The 24,280-nt window shown below is 33.3% G+C and overlaps 1 protein-coding gene and 2 long non-coding RNA genes across 4 annotated transcripts; 1 reads left to right on the top strand and 2 right to left on the bottom strand.

Moving 5' to 3' along the window:
• Positions 1-490: 490 nt before the first annotated feature.
• Positions 491-22,179, bottom strand: LOC144855528 (regulator of nonsense transcripts 2-like). 2 transcript variants are annotated; one of them, XM_078713418.1, is made up of 34 exons: positions 21,248-22,179; positions 19,288-20,434; positions 19,056-19,127; positions 18,870-18,954; positions 18,591-18,667; positions 18,132-18,380; positions 17,766-17,813; positions 17,278-17,447; positions 16,664-16,838; positions 16,469-16,561; positions 16,155-16,194; positions 15,869-16,023; positions 15,552-15,627; positions 15,241-15,336; positions 15,015-15,130; positions 14,593-14,678; positions 14,348-14,456; positions 13,997-14,054; positions 13,840-13,895; positions 13,484-13,600; positions 13,183-13,284; positions 12,728-12,853; positions 12,412-12,573; positions 12,003-12,141; positions 11,638-11,774; positions 11,343-11,529; positions 11,046-11,126; positions 10,631-10,755; positions 10,458-10,520; positions 10,148-10,243; positions 9,632-9,871; positions 9,227-9,305; positions 2,592-2,721; positions 491-1,466 (listed from the first exon to the last, which is right to left on the bottom strand). In XM_078713418.1, exons 2-34 carry the CDS (start codon positions 20,350-20,352, stop codon positions 1,457-1,459), a joined length of 4,620 nt encoding a protein of 1,539 aa, XP_078569544.1. In that variant the 5' UTR covers positions 20,353-20,434; positions 21,248-22,179; the 3' UTR covers positions 491-1,456. The 2 variants fall into 2 exon arrangements, with proteins under 2 accessions (XP_078569544.1, XP_078569543.1); XM_078713417.1 differs by lacking the exon at positions 21,248-22,179 and adding an exon at positions 20,796-20,974.
• LOC144855535 (uncharacterized) lies at positions 21,377-23,164 on the top strand. The gene is made up of 3 exons (XR_013614829.1): positions 21,377-21,463; positions 21,820-21,873; positions 23,072-23,164. It is a non-coding gene; the product is annotated as an uncharacterized LOC144855535 (long non-coding RNA).
• On the bottom strand, positions 22,465-24,280 carry LOC144855536 (uncharacterized). The gene is made up of 2 exons (XR_013614831.1): positions 24,019-24,280; positions 22,465-22,988 (listed from the first exon to the last, which is right to left on the bottom strand). It is a non-coding gene; the product is annotated as an uncharacterized LOC144855536 (long non-coding RNA).

Raw genomic sequence — 24,280 nt, 5'->3', positions numbered from 1 at the left:
AAGTGTGTAAGTATTGGCCGAATAAATATACAATTACTGAATGATGAATGTTACCTAATGCAGGAAAAAAATTTAATTATTAAAATTAAATATATCCTCCCCACTTTACTTTTGATGGCTAAAAATTATAAACTAGGCCTAGGCCTACTTATTGGTAATATTTTATTACAATTATGTTAGTGTTTTCCATAGTATGCTCCTGGATTTGCTCCTGGGGTACTCAGAAGGCAAGTTCATCTTCAATAAAACGAACAAAATGATCTTATCACAGCCAAGTTTTATCTATTAGGGGACACCTAAGGATGTAAATCCCATTTCGGGGATTTAGAGGGCTATCCCTGGCACCATAAAAAATGAATGGTTGTTTTTATCTGTATTTGCTTACTTTGTATGGTATAAAAATTAATTAAATCAGATTATGCAAATAGAATATGACAATTGGAGAACAAATAAACCATGACTTCGACCAAAAGTTTTCTGGAAATTATGATAGATTTTCAGATTTATTGACAGGCAACAGTATACTAAAATAAGAAACAGGGTGAGACAGTATTAAAGCCTCTAGAACTCCCATTAGAAAGAATACTCAAAAAATCCTATATAATATTATGCATGTTCAGGTCCACATTCATTTGTGCCCTTTTTTCTTATTTCTTATACGTATATTATTTTTTTTAGTAAAAAAGAATGAATTATTTTTCATACTGAAAAATCAAAATGTTTTAATTGATAAATGAAATTAAAAAATATGATGGCAACCTTGTACGTAAACTTGGCAGCAATGCCATATAACAGGACTGTGTATTTATTACGATTGGTTGTCAGAAGTATTAAAAATAGATAATTCTACCTCCATTTTCAGTCACATCTACAATTGTCTAGCCTTTAAATATTGAATACACTTTTTTATGACATATCCAAGATTTTAAGTGGGTTCTTAGTGACACATGCTTAAGGCTCAAACTGTTACTTCCTTGAATACAGACGACAGCAGGCTAACCTAAGTCTGTGGTGCTACTGGTAAACTTAACCATCAATAGTCATGCAAACCGATTTCTTTTATTGACAAATATTACAACATTAACTTTTTTTTATTTGGTCGATGTTAAAATTGGAACTCAATTGTAAAACTGACACGGCCACATTTATAAACAACACACATTACAGTGTGATAGTTTGTCATTCTGGATCTTATAACAATATCTCTTAAGTTGGTTCTCAACATTTTTTTCAATCCCTTCATTTCAACTATTTTCAACTCTTTTCTCTCACGTTGATACTCATCTACCGAACTTCTGGTTTCATGCCGAACAACGCCCTCTGTAGACACATGGAGCTACTACGATGACGTTCATATGACTGCATTTTGAACCAAAGAACTTGCTTCAAGTGAGCATGCATGGTTCCTAGCATGTACAGTATCTTCATCAGATTCCTTCATAGTGCTCTTTCCACACTACCATTTTCTATAAACAAAACAAAAAAGTAAAAACATTATATATATTTTTTTTTCCTTTACTAAATTACAGTAATGTACATTATGAGGGCCTCTAGATTGTCAGCATACACTGTTTAGGGTCACTCTCTATAAATAAGGTTAAATAAAAAGGTTTAAAAAAAAGTACAATGGCACTATTATTAAGCCTAAAAACATAATTATTTTACTATAATTAAAATTATTAGCTAGATGGACAACAATGATGAATATCATTCCATAACATAATCTTTAAAATCTATTAAAAAAAAAATATATGAATGTGATATGTAGCGATCAAGCTGAGATGAATAAAGCCACATGACACTCTGCCAAGAAAACATCAGGATACATGACCAGATTTTAAATTAAATCTTAAAATATAATTAAGGAGGAAGAAAGATAGACTTTACTAGAAGTTAAGACAACATTGCCGAATTAGAGGTTTTGTTGAGTCACATCTAATAATGTTGAAATAAAAATGAAATGTTTATGATCAAATTAATGAGAGAAAAGAGATTATTTTGATCAAGATAACATTGACATTGACGATGATGATGATTTCATTATTGTCAGATAATTAGGACACATTATAAAATTAATGATGATGATGTCATTATTCTACTGTATTCGTTTTATTTTTCCATTGAATAACTTCTAATATTTCTAAACAAAAATTTGTGTTCTCTCTTTCTATTTGAAAATGTATATCATTCATTATAATAATGATTTACTATTAACCTGTGTGTCTTATCTGGCCTACTACAATAATTAATAGTGCGCATATGGGTCATTTACAGTCTAGGAACAATACAGTACTTCAATGCAATTCTCATGGGCATCAGGAATCAACCTGTTGTACTAACTCCAGGCATGGTGCATCTAGGTATGCACATCCTTAACCATTTATGCACACGGATGCTGAGTTGTTAATGGGCCGGATATGGGGTGCAAATATGTAGTTCTAAGGTGATTATGTGAATGGAATTTGAGTTTGGTACCATAACATTGTCAATGCCCTCGTATACTACTACTTCATTAATTTTCAATTCAATTCAAAATTTAATTTCAGTAACCCACAAAATACAGCAATTGACACGCCAAATTGTGACTTTACCGATTTCCAGTTGAGTTGAATATTTGGTCCGAGTCAGGAGCGCCCTTAGGATGATAAAACCTTGGCTTCCTGTCTCTTGTTGGCGTAGCAACCGCTACTGTTGAAACCCTCGTCATCTGCGACATTGTCTCTGTAAAAGATAAATTAATATTTTACATCAGAATAACATTTATTGCTACAAAACATTTTCTGGTTATGAACTAATGAAGCCATAGGTCCATACAGCGATGAACAATAGAAAAACGGGCCAAAAATGAAAGTGATCTCATAATAGAAGCTTGTTACTTTATTTTTTAATGTAATACTGTACAAATCCTCAATTTACAAGTACAAATCTGTTAACACACCTCAGCTTGAATACAGCCTTTCATTACAAACTAAATAGTTTATTTATTCAACATAAACCACAGTAGCACCTGTAGTCATTGATATGCCCAGCAGGGAACCCTCGTTCACACCTACCAGCATTTGTCATATCACTGCAAAATACACCGCAACAAACAAGTGTAATTTCAAATCTATTACACCTGTGTTGGTTAAGAACCTGTTTAAACGTAATTATTCGTATATACGGGGTGCCATAATCATCTAAATAATACAGATAAATTAATTGATGTTTAAAGAATCAGGATGTGCATTTTACAATTTGTATTTTGTACTTTGGCGCCCCATACTAACCAAAACACTAACATGGAGAAAGTACTTTTTTGGTAAGGCAATTAGTGTGGTTTACTCTGTAAACACCATGCAGATAAAAATATCTGAAGATACTTTGTTACAATAAAGTTACTAGGAAATTGATTTGGGTAGATTTGTTTAGACTAGGCAAGCCACAAACCAACCCTGTGAATCATAAGAACAGCTTGATGAGGGTACTTTCAATTTAACAATTGATTTCTCTCTAAAGCTCTGTCTACACTATCAAACTATTTTGACAAAAAAAGTGTGATGTGCCCAATATGGTAGTGATATGATGTCATCATGTCCATATATGGAAAGTTTTTGATAGTGTAGACATAACTTTAGAATAAACTCAAAACTTAACAGAAAATATTATCTTTTTAAAAATAAGTTGTTACTATTAAATAGTAAAAGTATTGTGTGAAGCGATATTCTCAATAAAAAAACTGGTACAGCGACCAACCTGATAAGTAGGTCTACAAGAAAGGCACAAAATGACTACAACATTGATATTAAAGTTATCCCACCTGTTTGTTTGGTGAATACAGTATCAATATTTTACCTGTTCTACTTTTTATAGAGACCCCACACGGCCTTATAAGAGGTATATTGTGGGTAAAACACACTAATAAATAGGCTATTACCTGTCAGGTAAAATTATAGTACAAAATACAGACTGTTAGATACTACTGTAACCTTTAAACCGATGACATCTTTTTTTTAAAAGGTTACAGTATATGTTACCACACTACATGGCCCTATATTACAGTGTATTGATTTAATATTAATAGGCCTTATACTACAGCTCATACTATTCTAGAATCTGAATATGAGCATGGATTAATAATAATTAGTAATAATTACTCCATGATATGAGTTAAGATTTACTGTTTTACTTTTGAAAATTATAAGATTTTGAAAATGATAAGTGTGTGAAAATATAATTTACAAAAAAATTTTTCCTTAATAAAATTAAACAATATTTTGAATTGAGACAATATAGAATCAATCAAATGTCAGGATACACATCAAATATTTTGATTTATTATTATTTAATTATACTATCTTGAAATATTAGCTTATTCTTGATGATATAAAGCACATGGATGTTGAAATCCCTTGATAAATTTAACTTTTTTATATAAATAGACTGCTTAGTGTCAATACAATTATCCAAGTATGTGATTGATTATTCTTTCTCTCTTTTTTATCTAATTTTTAAACATTACTAATTTGTTTATGACCCTGTTAGGCATGTCCCCTGAATAGTGGTTAGCCATAGTGTTAAAAAATAATTCCCCTTGTTTGTTTCACTGAAAAGTGTCCCTTTGAAAGTTGTTGGTCTTAGTTTTAGAACATTTTATCCCCACTTGTTAGCTACAGTGGGAAAATGTCCCCTTAATATGGATGTCCAAAGGAGAGGATTGTACAGGGGCTAGAATGTAGATATGAATTCATAATGTTTAATATGGCATATGATGGGTAGAAATTGAAAACCCAACTACTACCAACTACACCTACAGTATAAATCATCGGACAACAAAAACAATACAGCACCTCCATAATAAATCACTCCACCCATAGAGTATAAAATGTCTATGCTCTACCAGACAACAATGCATAGTAAATGCTTATCTAACAGCTATGACTAATTCATTGTCTAATAGGTAGGCCTTCTATGACTAATGTATTATTATGTAATATCAAGATATGCTACAATTCATACACACCTCCGTCTGACCAGCTGAACCAACCAATCAGAAAGATAAACATTGTTTGCAAGTTGTGGTTAATGAAAAGACAGTAGGGGTGATTATAGCGACGCAGACTCATGTCATTTTGCACTAGGGTGTAGCAATTAAAGTCTTTATGAGGTACTTTACTGCAGTACTCAAGTTGCAACAACAAGGTGAATGACCAGTACTGTGATCAAGTTACTACATTATTTGACATACTTTAACATTACTGGGAAATGTTGTAAATGAAGGGAAAAGACTAGAAAATATATTCAATTAGTACATAACATTTGTTTTACAATTGGTAAAGTACTGTTCAACTTGTTTGGCAACATTGTTATAGGTGGTGTTGTACTTAAGGTGTTGTACTTAAATGGAGCATTTACATACCACTACGCTATCACTCATCACATGTTCTTTTTAATTGCACCTGGCATTATAAATTGAGCTTCACAATCTGCAATTATTATTCATGTTGAACACATTCTCTGTTAGCAAACACAAAGAAAATCATTTTCTGGTTCGTGAAAAACCACATTTGTAAAAAAGAATCTATCCATGTTCACCACAAAAAGGAATTAAGCAGCAAGTTTAAATACAGTTAACAACTGTTGAAATGACAGAACTTCGGCAACAAAAAAGGGTTGCAAGAGGTTGACAGACAGTTGCGGTAGAACAAGAAAGGGTTGCAGAAGGTTACAGACAGTATCGGTAAACTTCTATGGGAACATTCAGGTAGATTCTGGGTGTGAAATGACATGGATCAGGAGGTAGAAACAAACAAACGGGGATGGTTTTTAAAAGGTCGCCTATCAAGAGAGTACTAAAACAGTTTATTACCCCAAACAGGGATGCCAGTGTGTATGCATATGTACTTTTACAGTTTAAAGGATCTTTTAGAAGGATTCAACTCCAGGATTTTATTTTATTTATTTTTTTCTTTGTGCCCCTATATCTTAGAACCTTAATTTATGGGGACCCTGCCAACATATTTTATCAAATTTAATATTGATGAGATCTCAGGTATAAGGTGATGTGTCAAAAGCCAAACCCATTCAGACTTGCAGATCAACACCCTGTAAATCAAGTGCACAAGTACAGCACATAGAAGGAGTGAGAGGGGTGGAAAAGAGTAAAAAGTACCAGTGAAAGCTAAATACAGTGTGGACAAATTAAAATTTAAACAACAAAATAAACATTTGTGTATATTTCTACGACCCTTAACCTCTGTCTACACTATCAAACGTTATGTGACAAAAAAATGTGATATGCCCATATATAGACATGATGATGTCAACAGTCATATCACTACCATATTTGGGAATATCACTACCCTATTTGGGCACATCATACTTATTTTTTTAGTCAAATGGCTAATAAGAACAAATGAAATCTTAAATGGTCACAGACTAATTAATTCCTGATGGTACAAGAACATACTATGTTCAGTTTTAATGTTCTAACAACATAGATCCTGCCAACATTCAAAACACATTTAATCTAACTGTATTCCGAACCTCAAGAGAAGTAAAACTGCAAAAATCATTGTGTCCATCAAAATCAAGACAACACACAGGGGGGTAAATCCAATCACCACGGGGCAACAAAGTGTAAAAATAATGGAGGAAACGGGAAATACTTAATTATAAGAAAACAAGAAAATTAAAAGAGAAAGTGAAAATAATGTAAAAAAAGTGATGGAGATGAGAAGATTTAAGCAGCAGTAAACTTTAAGTTATTCAACTTTGTATCTTTGTGCCTTATGATGTTGAATGATGAGTAAAATCCTTCCTGAGGCTCTGGCTGGTGGCGACGTTCTTAATGAGAATAACTTGTCATTAACTAGTAGTAGCAACCCGTAGTCTTTTTGCATATTTTCATGGAAATTCACAAACATTCTAGACACAATTAACAGATTTTCTGTATTTTGTTTTTTTATATTCATTTAAACACAATTTTGATGCTGTCAAATAAAAACTAAAAAAGAACTAAAACGAATAAATTTAACTAAGTAAAAATGAATATACAGTAAAATAAAGTGCTATCTCTATGGCTTAACCGATTTTCAAAATTTACAAGACCCGGGGCAGGATGTTCCCCCATGTTCCTCCCTATAGTAATAGTATGACCTGTATTACAACTCTATGAAATGAGTATTGTAATTTGATTGATTGGGTAGGAAATGAAATCTATACGTTGCCTTGGTATTATGATTTCACTGACCAGGGACCATCATTAACATCAGAAAGCAATAGCAATAGATTGAATCAACATTGGCAAGTTGAGGTGAGCTCTGTGGTATTAAAGCCACGTTTCTATATGTCATAAATTTGTAGTTGATCTGGTAGACATGTCTTCTCCAATTATTAAATATATATTATACATGGATACAGTGTTTGAAATATCTGTTCTCCTGGACAGCTAATAAAAGTCAACAATCACACAGCAGTCACCAAAGACCTATCTATCACCAATAGCTAGCTTTATTAGGGTCAGAGTGTACAAAGGCCAGGTAATATGGTGTATATAAATTTAACAGCTTTCTGACCACAGTAAACTAAAATCATTAAATAGGACAACATAACATAGGTATGAGATATTAGTATTTTGAGGTAAAGATTTGTCTACACTATCAAACTAGTTTGACAAAAAAAGTGTGAAATGTGATGTGCCTAAATATGGTAGTGATACGACGTCATCGTGTCAATATGGGTACATCACATAGAGTTTGATAGTGTAGACAGAGCTTAACATTTTTTTTTTCAATTTTTGATCAAGTGAATAAATACTAAAATGGCATTAAAATGGCATATTCAACAACAAAATATATTTTTTTTCAGGGGGGAAATTTATCTTCTGGTAAAAGTGATATCAAATTTATTTTGCTGGAGAATCTCAGTGTACCATCAAGGGTCCACTTCCTTTAAGTAAGACAGTTACTTATTATTAGTCATATTGTAAAAAGTGGTAACTAGCAAGTTCAAGGTTTTGGCGTTTTAGATTTTACCATGTTGCTCGTGTGACAGATTTAAACTTTTTTTGGGTAGGCACAGGCACACATCAAGAAAGTCAGGCACCTTATAGGAAGCTTATAGTAGTAAATGTCTGTTAGTCACCAGATAAAAAGTTAGTTCAGTGGTAAGATTTGAACGAAGATCGTGGAAAGCATGTTAACCACAACAATGAATGCTATGCTGGTACGTTTTCACCAAGTACAGTACTGTAAAATGAACTGAGAACTATGCAATAAAAGGCCAGCATGTTAACTGCTAATATATCATCCAAGGACTGGAATTGGATTTGAACTAGTAACTTCAATAACTGGCCAGCATGTTAACTGCTAATATATCATCCAAGGACTGGAATTGCATTTGAACTAGTAACTTCAATAACTGGCCAGCATGTTAACAGCTAATAGTTTACTACCATTTCACCCAAAGACTGTGGAAGTGGATTTGAATTGACAGTGCAAAAAAAAGAAAGCATGTTAACTGCTAAAATATCATCCAAGGACTGGAATTGGATTTGAACTAGGAACTTCAATAACAGACCAGCATGTTTACTGCCAATCTACAATTCCACAGAGATAAAAATAGCAACAGTAGATATGCCCCTTACAAGATAATTGAGATTGACATCTTATGACAACTTCAGCATCTGCAGTGCAGTAGTTGGTCATGCTTGAATGAACTCACATGCCCTTGGGTTTATAGTTTTGCTGGAACAAAAGAACACCCTGGGGATTCTAGTCTTTCCAATCACTGAATGATTTAATGCCCTACTTTTCTGAAAAGATTTTTCATATACTGTAGCAATAAATTAGTTTCTTCAGTTTTAAAATATATTTTTGTAACATTAAAATCTTCAATGAGTTTATTTTCCAGCATAATTTTTCTGCGCAGTTTAGGCAGTTATACTCAAAAGAACGGAAGCATTAGGAAACAGTTACCATGCATTAGTTTAAAGTTTACTACAGCGGAAAAAATTGGGTATTTGGAAACGCGGACTGGGCATGCGCACACCCCAAAGCACGTATGGGAAAAGAGAGTCGTATTTGGAAACGCGGACTGGGCATACGCACACCCAAAGCACGTCTGGGAAAAGAGAGTCTATAAAAACATTTGCTGACAAATATTGAGTTGCATGTAGACGGTAGCTATGAGATGAGCGGCGTTATTTGTAAGAAAATAAAATGAAAAATATAAGCTTGTACATTACCTTGGTATTCCTCCTCTTCTTGTCGTTCAGTTATATCAAGTGTAATTTGTTTTACTCGCTGTTTTTCTGCAAGTTCAGCCTAAAATAATAATGATAAGAAATAAAAGAATCTTGGTACAGTATATCAAACATTGGTTTCATCTTTTGTTTAAAAAAATTAATCAATTTCATACGCATCGCAAGAAACTCACCAACTACAGAATGAATAAACTATAATTTATCATGCTTATAAACTAAGTCTTATTTGAGGCTTAGAGAGTTGAGGGTCATTTAAAAGAATTCTGTAATTATAGAAAGTTAAATCCATTCCTGATATTGAATGATATGGTATGCATACACAGTCTACTACCATCCTAAACAAAACCTCGCTACTAGTGATTGAATAAATAAAAAACTTCCACCAACCTGTTCTCTATTTTTTAAATTAGCCACAAGATGCGATGTAAGGGGAACCTCAAATCCTTTGAACTGTTGTTTATTTCCTTTACGAACCACAAGTGTAAAGTTGATCATATCGGTCTTGTCCGGTTCTTCGTCTTCCAACTGGTCTTCCTGAAGAAATGTGAAGCTCTTTGGGTTCCGTTTCATGTGCATAGGTACGCTTACGTCAAACTGGGGTACTTTAATTACTTCGTTATTGCGGTGCTGTCAAACAAATAAGAAAATAGAGTGTTATAATCAACTTTATCAATTGGTCAGATGTTTTGCCATACTCTGATGTAATTTGTACTTTATACTAAATACATTGAGAATACCCCAAGCCCAATTAAGCAGCGGGTACTGTACCAAAAGAACCGTAACAACCTGAAGCAAAGCTACTCCACAGAAGTTACAAACATCTACAACTTTATCAATATAATATTAAATAACATTTAACACAATGTAGTAAAACATTAGTGTAAGAAGGAAAGATTTTCAAACCTGGTTTGTTTCTGCCATCATTTTATCAAATGCTGATGTGAAATCTTCGTCCTCCTGACAGTTGATAACTCTTGACCTCTTGTTTAATAATGTGACCTACAAATGTATTTAATGTATTATAATGTAGTCATTGCAATGTAGGGAAAAAACTAGTTAAAGGAGCAAGATTGAGAGTAACATTTTAAATGGTTTATTGCTTGTTGGCATTATACATTATTATAATTATTTGAATAGCTCTGTCGGTGCAATATTGTTCTGATCTTTAACCAACAACTTCATATTGTATGTATTATTATTCTCATTTACTTACACTATCATCATCTTCATCTTCACCGGCCGAGTCCAGTGTAATGTCAGTGTCATCATATTCAACCTAAAAAAAAAAAACAAATCGGAAAATTAAAAATTATTATTCGATCAATAAAATTCTAATAAAAAGAAAAAAATTAAAAATGGTAGTGGAAGATTTACAAAAATACTAACCCCAGTTTCAGGCTGATGCTGTGATAAACTTTGACCTTGACTTCCGCCAGTACTCGCTCTGTCCATACGGTCCGAGAAATCAATGTCAGAATCGTCATCATCATCATCTTCAAGTATGTTGGATCCTGTGAGTGATAAGGAACGGTTAATATATATTGGTAGTTTAGACACTCAGTAGTATGTATGAAGTAATCAAATCAAATAGCCTCTATCCTAACAAACTAATCAAAACTTTCTATTATTTAAAGTCGAAGATAGTCAGGTCTCAGGTCCATTCTATTGTCACCACAGATTGACTTCTTCATCAGTACTGAATGGATTGGGAACATGAACACTTGTTGATCATACCCAGTACCGTTTTGATCTTGCGATCATTTGGTAAAACACCTCACAAATATAATTTTAACATAATTACCTGTTGCATCAGTTTCACGACTTTCTAAAATAGGTGCCAAACCCTGTCCATGCTGATAGCTAGCAGCAGTACTTACTGGTGCTGGAAAAAGATTAAAATATCAAATAAAGATTTTACAGGGTTGTTGTTGTTGTTGCTTTGTAGTTGTTTGTTGTTATCTTTTTTCTTTGACAAGAAACTTTTACAGGATCCTCAATAATGTCTTAAATTTATTATGTATATTATTGTTAATTTGCCATTATTGTTTTTAGATACCCAGTCTCAGACACTCTGAAAACCTAAGCACGGATTTCATACCCAATTTCTGCACATATTCATTCTGTAGTGCCAGGACCTCATCATTTGCCTCCTCTAACGTGGCAGCCATCTTCATTTTAGGCCTGAGTGCTTCTAGGGTGTCTGACAACATGTTATCAACATCCATTGGAAAGGGCCTTGTATCAGCATCCCAAATAGCTAGACTCCTCTTATACAAAATATATTGCTGAATAAATAAAAGTAGTATAGTTTGTTATTCATATATTTTTCTTCAAGCAAATTTGTTTGATTTTAGTAAGTAAAATTTTGTAAACGTTTCAGTAATTAGTTTTACCTGAAAGTAGACAAGAAAGCAGTCTAGCTTTTTTTTGGTGCTACCACGGTCAAAGAACTGACCGCAAGTGTCCAGTAGCGTGCATACAAGCCGGATACGAAACAAATGCTCTGGCGGGTCAAATGGTGTTGGAGTTCCTATAAAAATAAAATGTGAAGTAAATAATTGGCACTGTGACTTAAGTGTCTGATCCTGGGTTGAAATTGGTACTACTTTAATTTCAATATGTGACTTAGGTTATTTATTTATAAGTTTTTATTCCTTTATTCTTTATACTGTTCTCCCAGTGCCCAGTATACGCATATATAGTGTGGGTGAATTATCTGTCTGTAATTTGTTGAATAAAAGAAAATGTTAATACCAACCATCAAGAGATATTCCAAACTTAATAAGTGTGTAGAGAGTCTTGAAGATGACGGCCGACTCCACCATCCTGTAGTTGTACAATTCACCAAGGTATTTCACCATACTTACACGTCGTTGGTTGAACTCGGCAAGGTTGATCTAAAACAAAGTATACAGATTTGTAATATTGGGATTAGAGAGGGATTTGAACCCAAAACGTTATGGTTTGGTGACAGGAGCACAACCCAAATACAGGGAATTTCTATTTAAATAACACTTAATGTAAATTTCTTTGATAGTTGTTATCGATATAATTATAATACAGTAACAATGTGTTGGTTTGATTGATTTAAATCTTTATGATAATTAGTATCTTACAATCGATGGGTTAAAGCATTTGCTAAAATCAAAGTGAGTGCATACAATTACCTCCATTCCGAGTCTGATATCTTCCATAACATTATCAACCACCATTATACCAGCATCATCATGATATGCAACAAGACCAGCTACTAGGTTAGCTAAGCAATGGATATTGCTGTACTTAACATTCCAAACCAATGCTAGACACTTAGTAGTGTATGCGTGGATCTAAAAAAATAAATAGTATATCAATAATCTAGTGAGAAAAAGTCTGTACATTGGTTTACAAAGGGGCATGTTTAGTTTAAAACTCCCTCCTGCGTATGCAAATGTTAACATCACAGATTCAATTGACCCTCCTGTGTATGTAAATGTTTATTACCTCTGGATCAGACCATGGTAACTTGCGAATCTGTCTCAAAGTCTTCTCAACTGTTAATTTAGTTAGATCTTTAAACAACAACTTTCTGATATACTGATGCATCGGAGGACGGATTTTGATTTCAGCCTGCAAAATAAAAACAAAATTCCTTATTAATAATTTTGTATATAATATTGGAGGATTTGAGAGTTTTTTTTTCTTAATTTTTTAAAATCTTAATACGACACAAATTTAAAGAGAAAAGAAAAAAAATCTTAAGAAATTACCCAATAAAAAAAGAAGAGCTTAACTAAAATATTCATCATCAGAATTTGAGAGTTAATAAAAGAAAATAGTTTATGATCAAAAGCAGAATGAAATCTCCAGAATGTCAAAGTCTGGTTATGGCAATTTTCTTTATAAAATTTCATTCAAGAATTTTAGTATTTTTATAATAAAAATTGCATAATATCTACCTTCTGTGTGTCTGGAGGGTTACAGAAGAAGAAAGCGTTTTCAACCATAGTTGAATACCGATCACTCAAATGTAGTCGCGTCTTCTTTCGCATCATTTGCTCCTACAAAAAAATGTAATTAGATTGATGGAAATTTAACAAATCAATTGTATAACACTGTTTAATAAACAATGAACTAGAAGTTTTTACCTAACACACCTAAATAAATTCCTGTCATTTGATTAGATGATTGTGGGCGATATGGTATGCAATAGTACGCACTTGAATGGTCATTCAATAATACTTTTAAAATATCACTTACCAGCAAGGCATTAGTACGAACATAAGAGTCGGCTGAGCGATACAGAAAGCGACCACAAACTTCCAGCAAAGCACAAGTCATGTCAATATTATGATGCCGAAAATCTGACAGTAATATCTGTATGAAAAGAATGATTGATTTATTTAGAGTTTGGTTTTACTGATTTGCAAAATTGTAAAATCTAAAGCTCTGTCTACACAATCAAATTGTATGGGACAAAAAATGTAATGTGCCCATATATGGACATGATGATGTCATATCACTACCATATTTGGGCACATCACACTTTTTTTGTCAAACTAGTTTGATAGTGTAGACAGATCTTTATATAAAAATTTTTAGAACATTTCAGTTACCTTAAGACACTGTAGAGTATCGGCCTTTGGGCACATCTTAAACTTGGTCAATTCACCTAATTAACAAAAACAAGACATTATAAAATAAATATACTGGTGCAGGTCACATGCAAATCAATGTATCTAAAAAAACATTATAAAAAAGTATTGTACTTACCTAAGAAACGAACCGTTTTAATCTTGGATTCAATGTTAATCTGATCTTTTTTTTTAACCTGTTAAAATGAAAATGATAATTTCCTCTCTGGTATTTTTAAGTAATAAATATAAAATCATGTCTGGTTAACTAGACATGATATAATAAAGAGTGATTGAAATAACACTAAAACATCATATAACTCTATTTTAGTATAGTCATGTGTCAAGACCATTCCATAGTCACTTTCTTTATCAATACTATGAATCATGAACATTATTTGATCAAACTATTTATTCAACGACTATTCAGAAAATGATAATAGTAATTAATATTGTTTGGTTAAGTAAAAAACAAAAGAGTAATATTTACATGGTACTTAAAGTCTCCTTTAAGTCTGTCAACTAAGTCAGTTGCAACATCCGGCATACAGGGAAAGAGAGTGGCAACTAACCGGGAATAAAACGACAACAGATCAAGCCTGCAACAAAAGTATATACTAGGAATTATGAACAGAAAATGTTGATATAAAGAAATTTCTACAATTGATCACATGTCACCAAGGTCAATGTACATTTTTTATGAAAAAGACAAATTTATATTTTGGCATTCTTTACCTTGTTCTAGGAACACTGAATAAGGTTTTCACTAATTTCTTTCGGTTTGATTTTGTGTTGTAAGTCATCACAAATTCCACAGCCGCCTAAATGTAAAACAGAAACATTAAAATGAAATTTCAGTAGTAGACACCAATTGACTTTGTCTACCCAGGTCTCTGCAGTTAACTGCAATCTTTGGTCTTTAGCCTTGTCTACACTATCAAACTAGTTTGATAAAAAGGTGTGATTTGCCCAAATATGGTAGTGATATGCCCAAATATGGTAGTGATATGACATAATCATGTCCATATATGGGCACATCACATTTTTTTATCACAAAGTTTGATAGTATAGACAGAGCTTTATAGCCCAGTTTAAGGGTGTTTTATTCAGTAATATTATACCCACGATTGGCAAAAAGTTCAAAAGTTTCAACATACTGAGTCAATAAATTCCCTGTTGACACACGTGTGTAGTCTTTGTAAGAAGCTGTCTAATTGCATCTTCATGTTCACATTTATCGTCGTCACTTCTTCTTCTTCAGGTTCAACTGGTTCTAAAATTTACAGGAAAGGGTTTTAATTGAACAATCAGATTCCATTTCAGTGTAAATTTACTTCAATTATTCTTTCCAAATTGTCAGGAAAAGACGACAGGCGGACTTACCTTCAACTTCAACCTCGAGATCATCCACTAATTCATTGGTCTCTTCTGTTGTTTCATCCTTCCCTTCATTCACTATTTCTTCTTCTGGTAGTTCAACTAAAAGACAGTGGGAATGAGATGAATAGAAGAATGCCTATACTAATAGATGAACTATTAAGCTCTGTCTACACTATCAAACTAGTTTGACAAAAAAATGTGATGTTCCAAAATATGGTAGTGATATAACATCATCACATCAAATTTTTTTCTCACGTAAAGTTTGATAGTTTTCGACAGAGCTTTATGATGATTAAGATTTAAATCTATTTTACCTGATTCAACCTTATCAATTTCCTCTTCATTCTGATCTCCTGGTGCAACCTGTTTCGAATTGTCCTTAAAAAGTATCTAAAAAAATGAGAAAATTCTTGTTTTAGTAATGCTTTTGGAATAAAGCACACATATGGGTACAAAATATCAGATCATATCCGAAAGATGTACTAGGTTCTTTAAAGTGCAAATGAGCTAATGGCTAATAGTCCTTATCCAAGAAGACTTGTTAACCCTTGCAGATGTTATGGCTTCGTAATTACGGTTCCACTTTCTTAACCGCTGATTGTAAAGGTTCTTTCCGTGTCTCTGTACTTACTGCAGGAACGATAGTTCGAAGGTCAGTCAAGTTTTCATGGAATGTTCTCGTCTCCTCATCTTCCCACAACGATGTCTCAAAATCAAATTCTCCGTTGGATCTCATTCCACCAAGCATACCAATTAAATCATTTTCTCGTTCTTCTCTCAATTTCTCTGAAATAAAAACATTTAAAACATCATAACTAACTTAGTGGTGCATGTTTTCTGGATGTTACTGTAACTTAAGCTACATTCATGCTTAAACAACCATTTATCATATTCCAACTATGAATAAAATTAATTACCATCTTCTGGAAGGTCAGGCATCTCAAGGTCAAGCAGATCCTAAATATAAAAACAAATATAACTGTAATACTGTAGAACTCTTCCAACACCAGACACCTTTGGGCTGGGCTAATTTTCCAGAAATTCTGGTATTTTAAATGTGTGTTTCTAATGGTTGAAAGTATTTGAGAACTTTGGACCTCAAGACATGTCTGGTTTTGAGTTGGGAGAGTCAACTGTATTTAAAATACAGCAGAGTGTCCTAATACAAACAGCCCATGAATAAATATAAATTATTACAGGACTTTATGTACTGTTCATGTTGAATACATACCGAGAGATTAGTGGTATTCACCAACAGTTTCTGATAAATCACCTGAGCCTCTTCTAAGTTTTTCCTTCTTTCCTCACTAAGCTCACCCTTAGTCTGAAATAAAGTATAAGTGTACAGGTGGTGAACTATGCGTCGGTTAAAGATCATTGTATATCAAAAGCTCTATTAGTACAGTTTGTGTTGACTTCTTCTTACCTGTAATATCTTTCTGTTCTGCTTTTCTCTATTTTGTAAATCCTTATGTTGTCTAACTAGGTGCTTAGCTAGTATAGTATAGTGGTCTTTCAACAAATTACGATACAATGATTGCACCTGACTTGAAAACACCTCACTTGTTGGTAATTTTAAACCAAACTTCTCCACTAACATTCTGCAATGGGAAAAGAATAAAAACTGATTAAATGATTTAATACAAAACTGAGAAGTGACTGTAGTTGAATGGGTGAAATCATGCATCCAAAATTTACCTGAGAATATAAATATATAAGACATTTATTAATGTACATTTTTTAACAGCTCATAGTATACATTGTATAGTACAGTATATTTAGAGTGTGGTGCTTTGTACCATCAATAGATAACACTGTAATTTCACTGTCTAAATTGACTTATATGGGTATAACATTTTATTCAAATATATAGTATATTTAAATCTAGTACAGGTAATCTGTCTACACTTTCAGGCTTATGTGATAAAAAAATGTAATGTGCCATATATGGACACGGTCATATCACTACCATATTTGGGCACATCACATTTTGTTTTGCTTATAAACATGATAATATTACTTTATAGAGTTGTATCTAACCTGTTTTTTCTTGGTACTAATCCAGCATAGTCCTCACCACAGTGTTTTACAAAGCTGATGATGATGGAGATATGTGCATGATTCTCACGATCTGATTTCAGGATTGATGAAAGTAAAATGTTTAGGACCGGTAACCCTTCCTTGTCTGTGAATATTCCATGCACAATCAACTAAAATAAAGACAAAAGTTAAGAAATGTTAATTTACCTTATTTAGGGTGATTATGGTTTAATAATGCAGTGTGTACTGAACTGAAAGGCGTTATTTCTCCATTATCATAATAAATTAACAATAGAAATTCATCTTAAAGATTGGCAAATTACGATAAAAAACAGATAAGTATATAAAACAAAAATTCATACAGAGTACACACACAATTATTGCACAAAATGCGGTAGGTAGGTTTCAAGTAGTAATACAGTAGATTTAAAACATTAAAAACAATATTAAATTTTGTAGAGAATTAAAAAGACTTTAATTGTTATTACCTCAGACAGTAGACGAATCTCAACTCGTACTTTGCTGTCAAAAATAACCTAAAAAAGATAAGAATATGTTTATTTATTTACAAAAAAAGATTATTGTAATAAAAAATTGTTCACTGTGGGAGACACATTCAATTTTACAAACAAACGGTAACACATACATCACACATACTAGACGCAGGGACTCCAACAGAGAACTCAACTGCTTTTGATGTGACGTCCCAACCAGCAATGATATTAAGTTTGGTCCTCCAAAATATTTATTACAACATGTTTTACAAAGTATAACAGTTTTATTTAGAGCAGAATTTTTCAACTTGTTAATTAAATAACAATACAAACATTGAAAGATTGTTCAATGATACGTACAGGTTGGGAATCTTTTTCCTCTTTCTTTGGCGTCTGCGGTAAGTTCTTCTGAAAGTTCTGAAGAAGCTGTGGTGCGAAATCTGCAAATCGTTGATGAAGCGTTGACGAGATGCTAATTGCTAACGGAACGTCAGACATCTTAAGTTTAGCTTCATAAATGGCGCTTGCAACCTCTCCAATGTACTTGGTCAAATTCAACCCCTTCAGTTCATTCACTAAAGAATCACGATTCTGATCTCCCATCATTTTCTATCAAATATAATTGTTTAATATTTTAAAGTGTAGTGGAACGTACTTAAGTATTTTGCTGCATGTTCTTAGCAAGATCTTCTCCTGAAGGCGTACTAAACTATACCAACATGACATAAGAACTAAGATACTAAAACTAATATTGAATATATTTCAACTAAGCATTTAATACAGATGATTTTTTTAGATTTAAACAAAAATAGATCTTACAAGCTTTTTAATGAAAGCAGTGTTCTTCTTAAGACTTGAGTCCAATTTATGGAACACATCCTCATCTGGCCGACTACCTGAAAAATAAATCAGAAGTATTGAGTAACAGGTAAATATAGTACACATAGACAGTGCTAATCATCTTTATAACTTTTATGAAAACAGTGAATAAGATACAGTATGTCTTTTGTCAGGATTTGACCAGTGCCAGCTAAGGAAGGAAGGAAATGCACCTGCAGTAACAATCAAAGCTTACTGCAGTAATCAGTTTACACCTACCTGCTGCCTTCAAGTTTTCTTCTCTCATTCTCATTTTATTTTTAATCCTTTCTTTTACTTCTGTTTCAATTTCTTTAGCTTGTTTCTAACAAGAGAAAACAAACATGACTGTATTACCTAACAAGTTTTCCATCTAATGGTAAACAATTATTACAAAACTGCTTATCCCTCCTGAGAACAACCTACCTGTTCTTCCTCTTCTCTTAATCTGGCATCTTCTTCTTCTTTCTTTTTTGCATCTACAGGTTCTTCCTCTTCCTACACAAATAATTAAATTAGACTGTTAATTAATCATTAATTAACCAAATACACTTGTGCATAATTTTATTTATATTTATTTATTCAAATTGAAACAGAAAATTAAGAAACCAACCCAACAAACTGAAATTAATTCAAAATTGAATGCTACACAACTTACTTTAATTTCTTCATTTGGTGGAGGTTTGGTTTGGCTGGCAATCTTGTCAACTGGTTCATTCTTATCCTTGTTTCCTTCTTTTCTTCCTACCACCTTAGTATCAGATTTACTAGATGTTTGCTTTGTTTGTTTAATATCACTTTTCTTTTTCTCATTCTCCTCTTTCATAGCAACATCTTTTTTTCTGTTATCACTTCTTCTGTTTTCTTTACTGAATACTTCGGTCTTCTTTCCGGTATCTTTTGCGAGATCTCTTGAAGGACTTTTATCCTTTCTTCCAAAATGTTTAGTCTTATATTCTTGCTTGCTAGCTAAGCCCGCTTTATCGGCATCTCCCTTAGCTGGTCCTTTATCGTCATCGTTACGAGTGCTGCGACTCCCCCGTGCAGGCCTCTCAGATCTTTGAGCTGAATAGCTTTTAGGGCTCTTTCCCTTGGTGTCTTTACCAAGTGAAGCTTTGATTTCACTAACAGGTTGAGTAACGGGTAAACTTCTAGGAACTATGACTGTTTTCACTGGTTCTATAACTGTGGTCTGGTTCTGGCGAAACTTAGCATTGTTGTTTGCGTTCAGTGTATCTGGTGAGTTTGAAGGTATGGGTGAGGGTTCATCACTAAAAGAACTCAATTCTGATGGGCTGATAGGGGTTGCACTCTTTAGTGGAATATATACTTCAGCACCCCCCTCTTCACACAATCCAGAGGATATGTTGTCATCTATTGTTTTCTCATCTGCTGGTATTGTTACAGCCTCATGTTGTTCTCCAACATCATTGGTACTGTTAATGTCTTTTTTGTCAATGACATCATTGACAACATCTTTTGGAGTACTCTTTGTGCTGCATTCTACTTCAGAATCTTTGACATGAGTCAGAATTATTGGGTCTTTTGTCATCACAGTTTCATCTTCCTTTTTACTTCCATCATCTACAAGCTCTGTCGTGTTTTCGGTCACCTGCACTTCTTTATTTTCTTTTTGATCTGGACCTCTACAAGGTTTTTCACTTTCGTGCTCAACAACTAGGCCCAAGTCATCTTCAACCTTTTCTTTTTCATCCTTATCCATGTTTCAGTACATTTTTCCTTTTTCATTCATTAAAAATCTTTCACCTTAGTCTTTACACTGTTCTTTCTCTTTTTTTGTCATTCTGCAATTAAAAAATTGTCAAGAAAACTTTTTAACAAAATAATGATTTATAAACCCCTAGTAGGGCCTAGCTAGGCTATCTAGGCTATCCCCTGTCTACTGGTGGAGGGAGATAGGCCAGCAGCAGGTTACTCCTCCTCCTACTTGTTGTAACCTCTAGGCCTAGCTAGGCTAAGTTTAAAGTAGGCCTAGTAGGCTAGGTAGGCCCTACTACTAAAAATATAGGCCTAGTCCTAGGGCCTAGGCTAGAGGGCCTAGCTAGGTTAGAGAGGGCCAGCCTAACTAGGCTAGTACATGTAAATATTAACATGCTCTAGGCCTAGACGTAGTGGGAAATTTAACTCTTATCTATGCTTTCTTACCAGAAACAACTTAAAATCAGTTATTTATAAATAAATATTATTGTTAAACTTTTTATTCGTCACTCCACAAAACATCACTTATCACAGAGGGCGGTCTTCAATATTGGAATAATAAACCGAATACTGTTAGTATTTTGACAGTTTTTAACATTAAACATTTATAAAACGTACAATTAAATATCACAATAAAATCAAATTAAATGTTAGCATGTACCTGATAACATTTTATATCATAAATACCTACCGGGCGATACCGGGCGTAAATTAATATGACCCGTACCTGTTCACGCGTCAGTAGTCACAATAATAAATAAAAAAGAGCGCCATCAACGTCAATATTTTGACATCTAAGTTCCGACAAAAATTCATTTTTGGAAGATGTAATGCATTTTATTTTTTAATAAAAATAGTACAAAAACACACAAACTTATTAATAACCAAAAGAACCTTACTTTAAAACAAAAACAAACAAGAAAATGATAACACGTATTGCGCGTGCGCAACTCCGACAAAAATCGGATCGGATACTAAACGAGTGGATCCGAAGTCTCTTTCTGACTATTGACCAATCAGATCACGGGATTTTTCTGATTTTCGATCGTCTGCGCTGATTTCGTTTCTTCTTCTCTGCTGCTTGACTTTTTTCCACCATCAAAAAGATAATAAAAGTAAGTATATAAGCCTACTAATTTGAGACTACACATAGTATATATATAATATACGTCTTTAAGAGTCCTGAAAAATTATTGTGACATAAGTAGACTCAGTTTAATTAAAATAAAACAGGTGCTTTGCTAGGCCCTTGCATTTTCGATAGCATGCAGTGTGTGTAGTCCTAGTCTACTACTACGCCCATCGAATGGGTGTCATTATTTTCAAATGAGGGCGCCGACGGTACAAGTTTGTATAAAAATCATTTAAATAATGAATGCGACCAAACATATTACATTTTCATATAGTGCCAATGATTTATTTACTGGTAAATTATGAATTCTAGCATTCATTTATCCGTTTTTTCTTCTAGATACTGGACAGTCACGTGACACTTTTTCTGCGTGGTAAATACGAGATGGCGTTGGTGAGATTATTTCTATTTTAAAATCCATTAAAATCGGACATTTTTAATTTGAAATTTGTAAATTAATCATAGTTTTATATAAAAATAACAGTTAAATATAATTTTCTATTGATCATATATAAAAGAAAGCGATTATTTCTGTGAAAATTCGGTGCTATCTTTAGCCTAGGGCTAACAGAATTCCTTATATTTTAGCAGTAGCGAATCCATTTTTTAAGTGGTTTTTAATTTGTACTTGATTGGTTCCGTATATTTTCATATAGGATTAATCCATTATAAAAAGTAGGGGTGCTGGCACTACTGTACTTTCACACCTAACTTCGCGGTCACTCAACATCACCGCCGCTCAGCGGGTGAATGCTAGTTAGGCTACCTACTAGGCCTAGAACTAGTAGGTAGCCTAACTAACATTCACCCACCATGTACATGCATAAGTTTAAAATAAATGTCTTAAATATTTATATTACACATTTTATATTTATAGGCCTAGCCTACCCTACAATCCTCAACATAAACATTTGAAAAATCATTTTATCATCCTTATTATTTTTTTATTAATTTTAAAAATAAATTTTACTTAATAATAAAAAATTAAAATACAAATTATTATTAATTTATTAATAAACATTAAAATGATTTAAACTTGATACATTTCGGTGATATCATCAAGCAATGCTTGATTAAAGTTTTTCCCAAAATAATAATATCCTGGATTTATATAGCGTCTAATATTGTGAAAACTCCACATGAGTTCATCCAGATATTCACTGAGCCACCATTCTCTTTCACTCCCCTCATTGCCTTTAGCTTGGCCATCACTTTGTTCCAAAATAAGACTCCACATTTTAGGTGTGGGTCCTGTCTCCTGGATTTAACAAATGACGGGAATGGTTCATGGTTCGATGATCCGCAATCCTGGGAAGATCCCCATCACTCTTATATGCAGCCCATTTGTCAGAATAGATAGATGATGGTACCAACCAGAGTGTGGTCTATGATGGGCACAGGTGTCGCTGCAGAGCGGTCTGGTACGTCATATTTATTGAGGTATCCACATGCTGGCCTTGTACTAATTGCTACCCGCCCACTTACTGCGGTGCTTGACCATGTCCATTCTATTTTTTAAAAAAACATAATGATATTAGTAACATGACAATTAGATACATGTTCTGATTTCTATTTTCTCTTTATCTTGCAGGAACTATGTCGACATTCAACCTCAGTTTTTGACCTAAATATTTTCGAATCACCGTTTATAGAAAAAAGAAATTGCAGAAACTTAAAATCAATGGTAAGTTGAATTTTATAAAATATAGTTTACAATTTGTTTTGTTTTTTTAATTAAAAATGTTGTTCCACAGCAATTTAGCAAGTTGTTTTAATCAACATGATTAATTACAAACCCTCCAATACTAGTGCACAGGCCATTAAAACTGCCAACATTTTCAGTGGCCAATATAGCACCCTCTATTTCATAATCAGGGAATAGTGTTCCTGTGCTATATCGCATAGGATAACTTGTGTTATATATATATAGTAAATTATTTAATAACATAGGTCTATGTTATTGTTTCTTTAAAAATGTGGTTAATTTTTTTCTGAACATCTGTATGATGCGCAAGATTTGCCCTCTGTGTTGGATGTGCCAGATGTAGAATTTATACAATTTTTTTTATATAAATTAAATTCTTTGTGAATAAAATTGCTGCATTGCAGATTCACAGCAAACAGAATGTATACAATTATTTTCCTCTATATTTTGCAGAAACTCCATCTAAAGAATTGATGATAACTTCACAAGTTAGCTGTTGCAGGTACACATTAAGGTAATTTACAGTTCAATGATTTACCATTAGGCCTGCGACACTTGATAATTATTACAACACATTTTCCACCCAGCCTAAGTTTGTCAAAAACACAACGTGTCCGACAGTGCCCGCTGCATTTGACGCAAATTGTGTGATTAGTATCATTATTCTGCAATTTTTAACTAATGAAATTGCAGAAAAAATTACATGATGCTAGCATGTGCTTGAAGTATATCACAAAATCTTACTGGGGTAAAAATAAATCCCTATAGATCTCTAAAAGTTTACTAGCTATAGTAAACTACTACAGTCTACTACATTTCTTATTTTGACTCACCTTCTGTCTCTCATTGCTGGAATCAACTGTAGACAAGCTTCTAAGTAAGACTAGACTTGAGTCAGCTCCAGGCTCAGTAAGCCCCTCAATGCAGGCTTGAGTCAGCACCAGGTTCAGTAAGCCCCACAATGCAGGCTTGTGTCAGCTCTAAGCTTAGTAACTTAGCCTCTCTCCATGCAGGCTTGAGTCAGCTCCAGGCTTAGTAACTTAGCCTCTCTCCATGCAGGCTTGAGTCAGCTCCTGTAAAACATTGTACTAGGCT

Source organism: Antedon bifida, chromosome 11, assembly GCF_963402885.1.
Source record: "Antedon bifida chromosome 11, ecAntBifi1.1, whole genome shotgun sequence".
NCBI lineage: Eukaryota > Metazoa > Echinodermata > Crinoidea > Comatulida > Antedonidae > Antedon > Antedon bifida.
Note: the sequence above shows the minus strand (reverse complement) of the source record. Positions and strands in the feature narration are given on the sequence as shown.

Bases quoted from the DNA above. Each gene is read 5' to 3' on its own strand.
- LOC144855528 (XM_078713418.1), bottom strand. From the start codon at position 20,352: ATGGATAAGGATGAAAAAGAAAAGGTTGAAGATGACTTGGGCCTAGTT. The intron at 13,285-13,483 runs GTAAGTGATATT...ATTTTTTTGTAG, and splicing joins TTCGTACTAATGCCTTGCTG to GAGCAAATGATGCGAAAGAA. The intron at 10,756-11,045 runs GTAATTATGTTA...TATCACTCACAG, and splicing joins TCGTGAAACTGATGCAACAG to GATCCAACATACTTGAAGAT.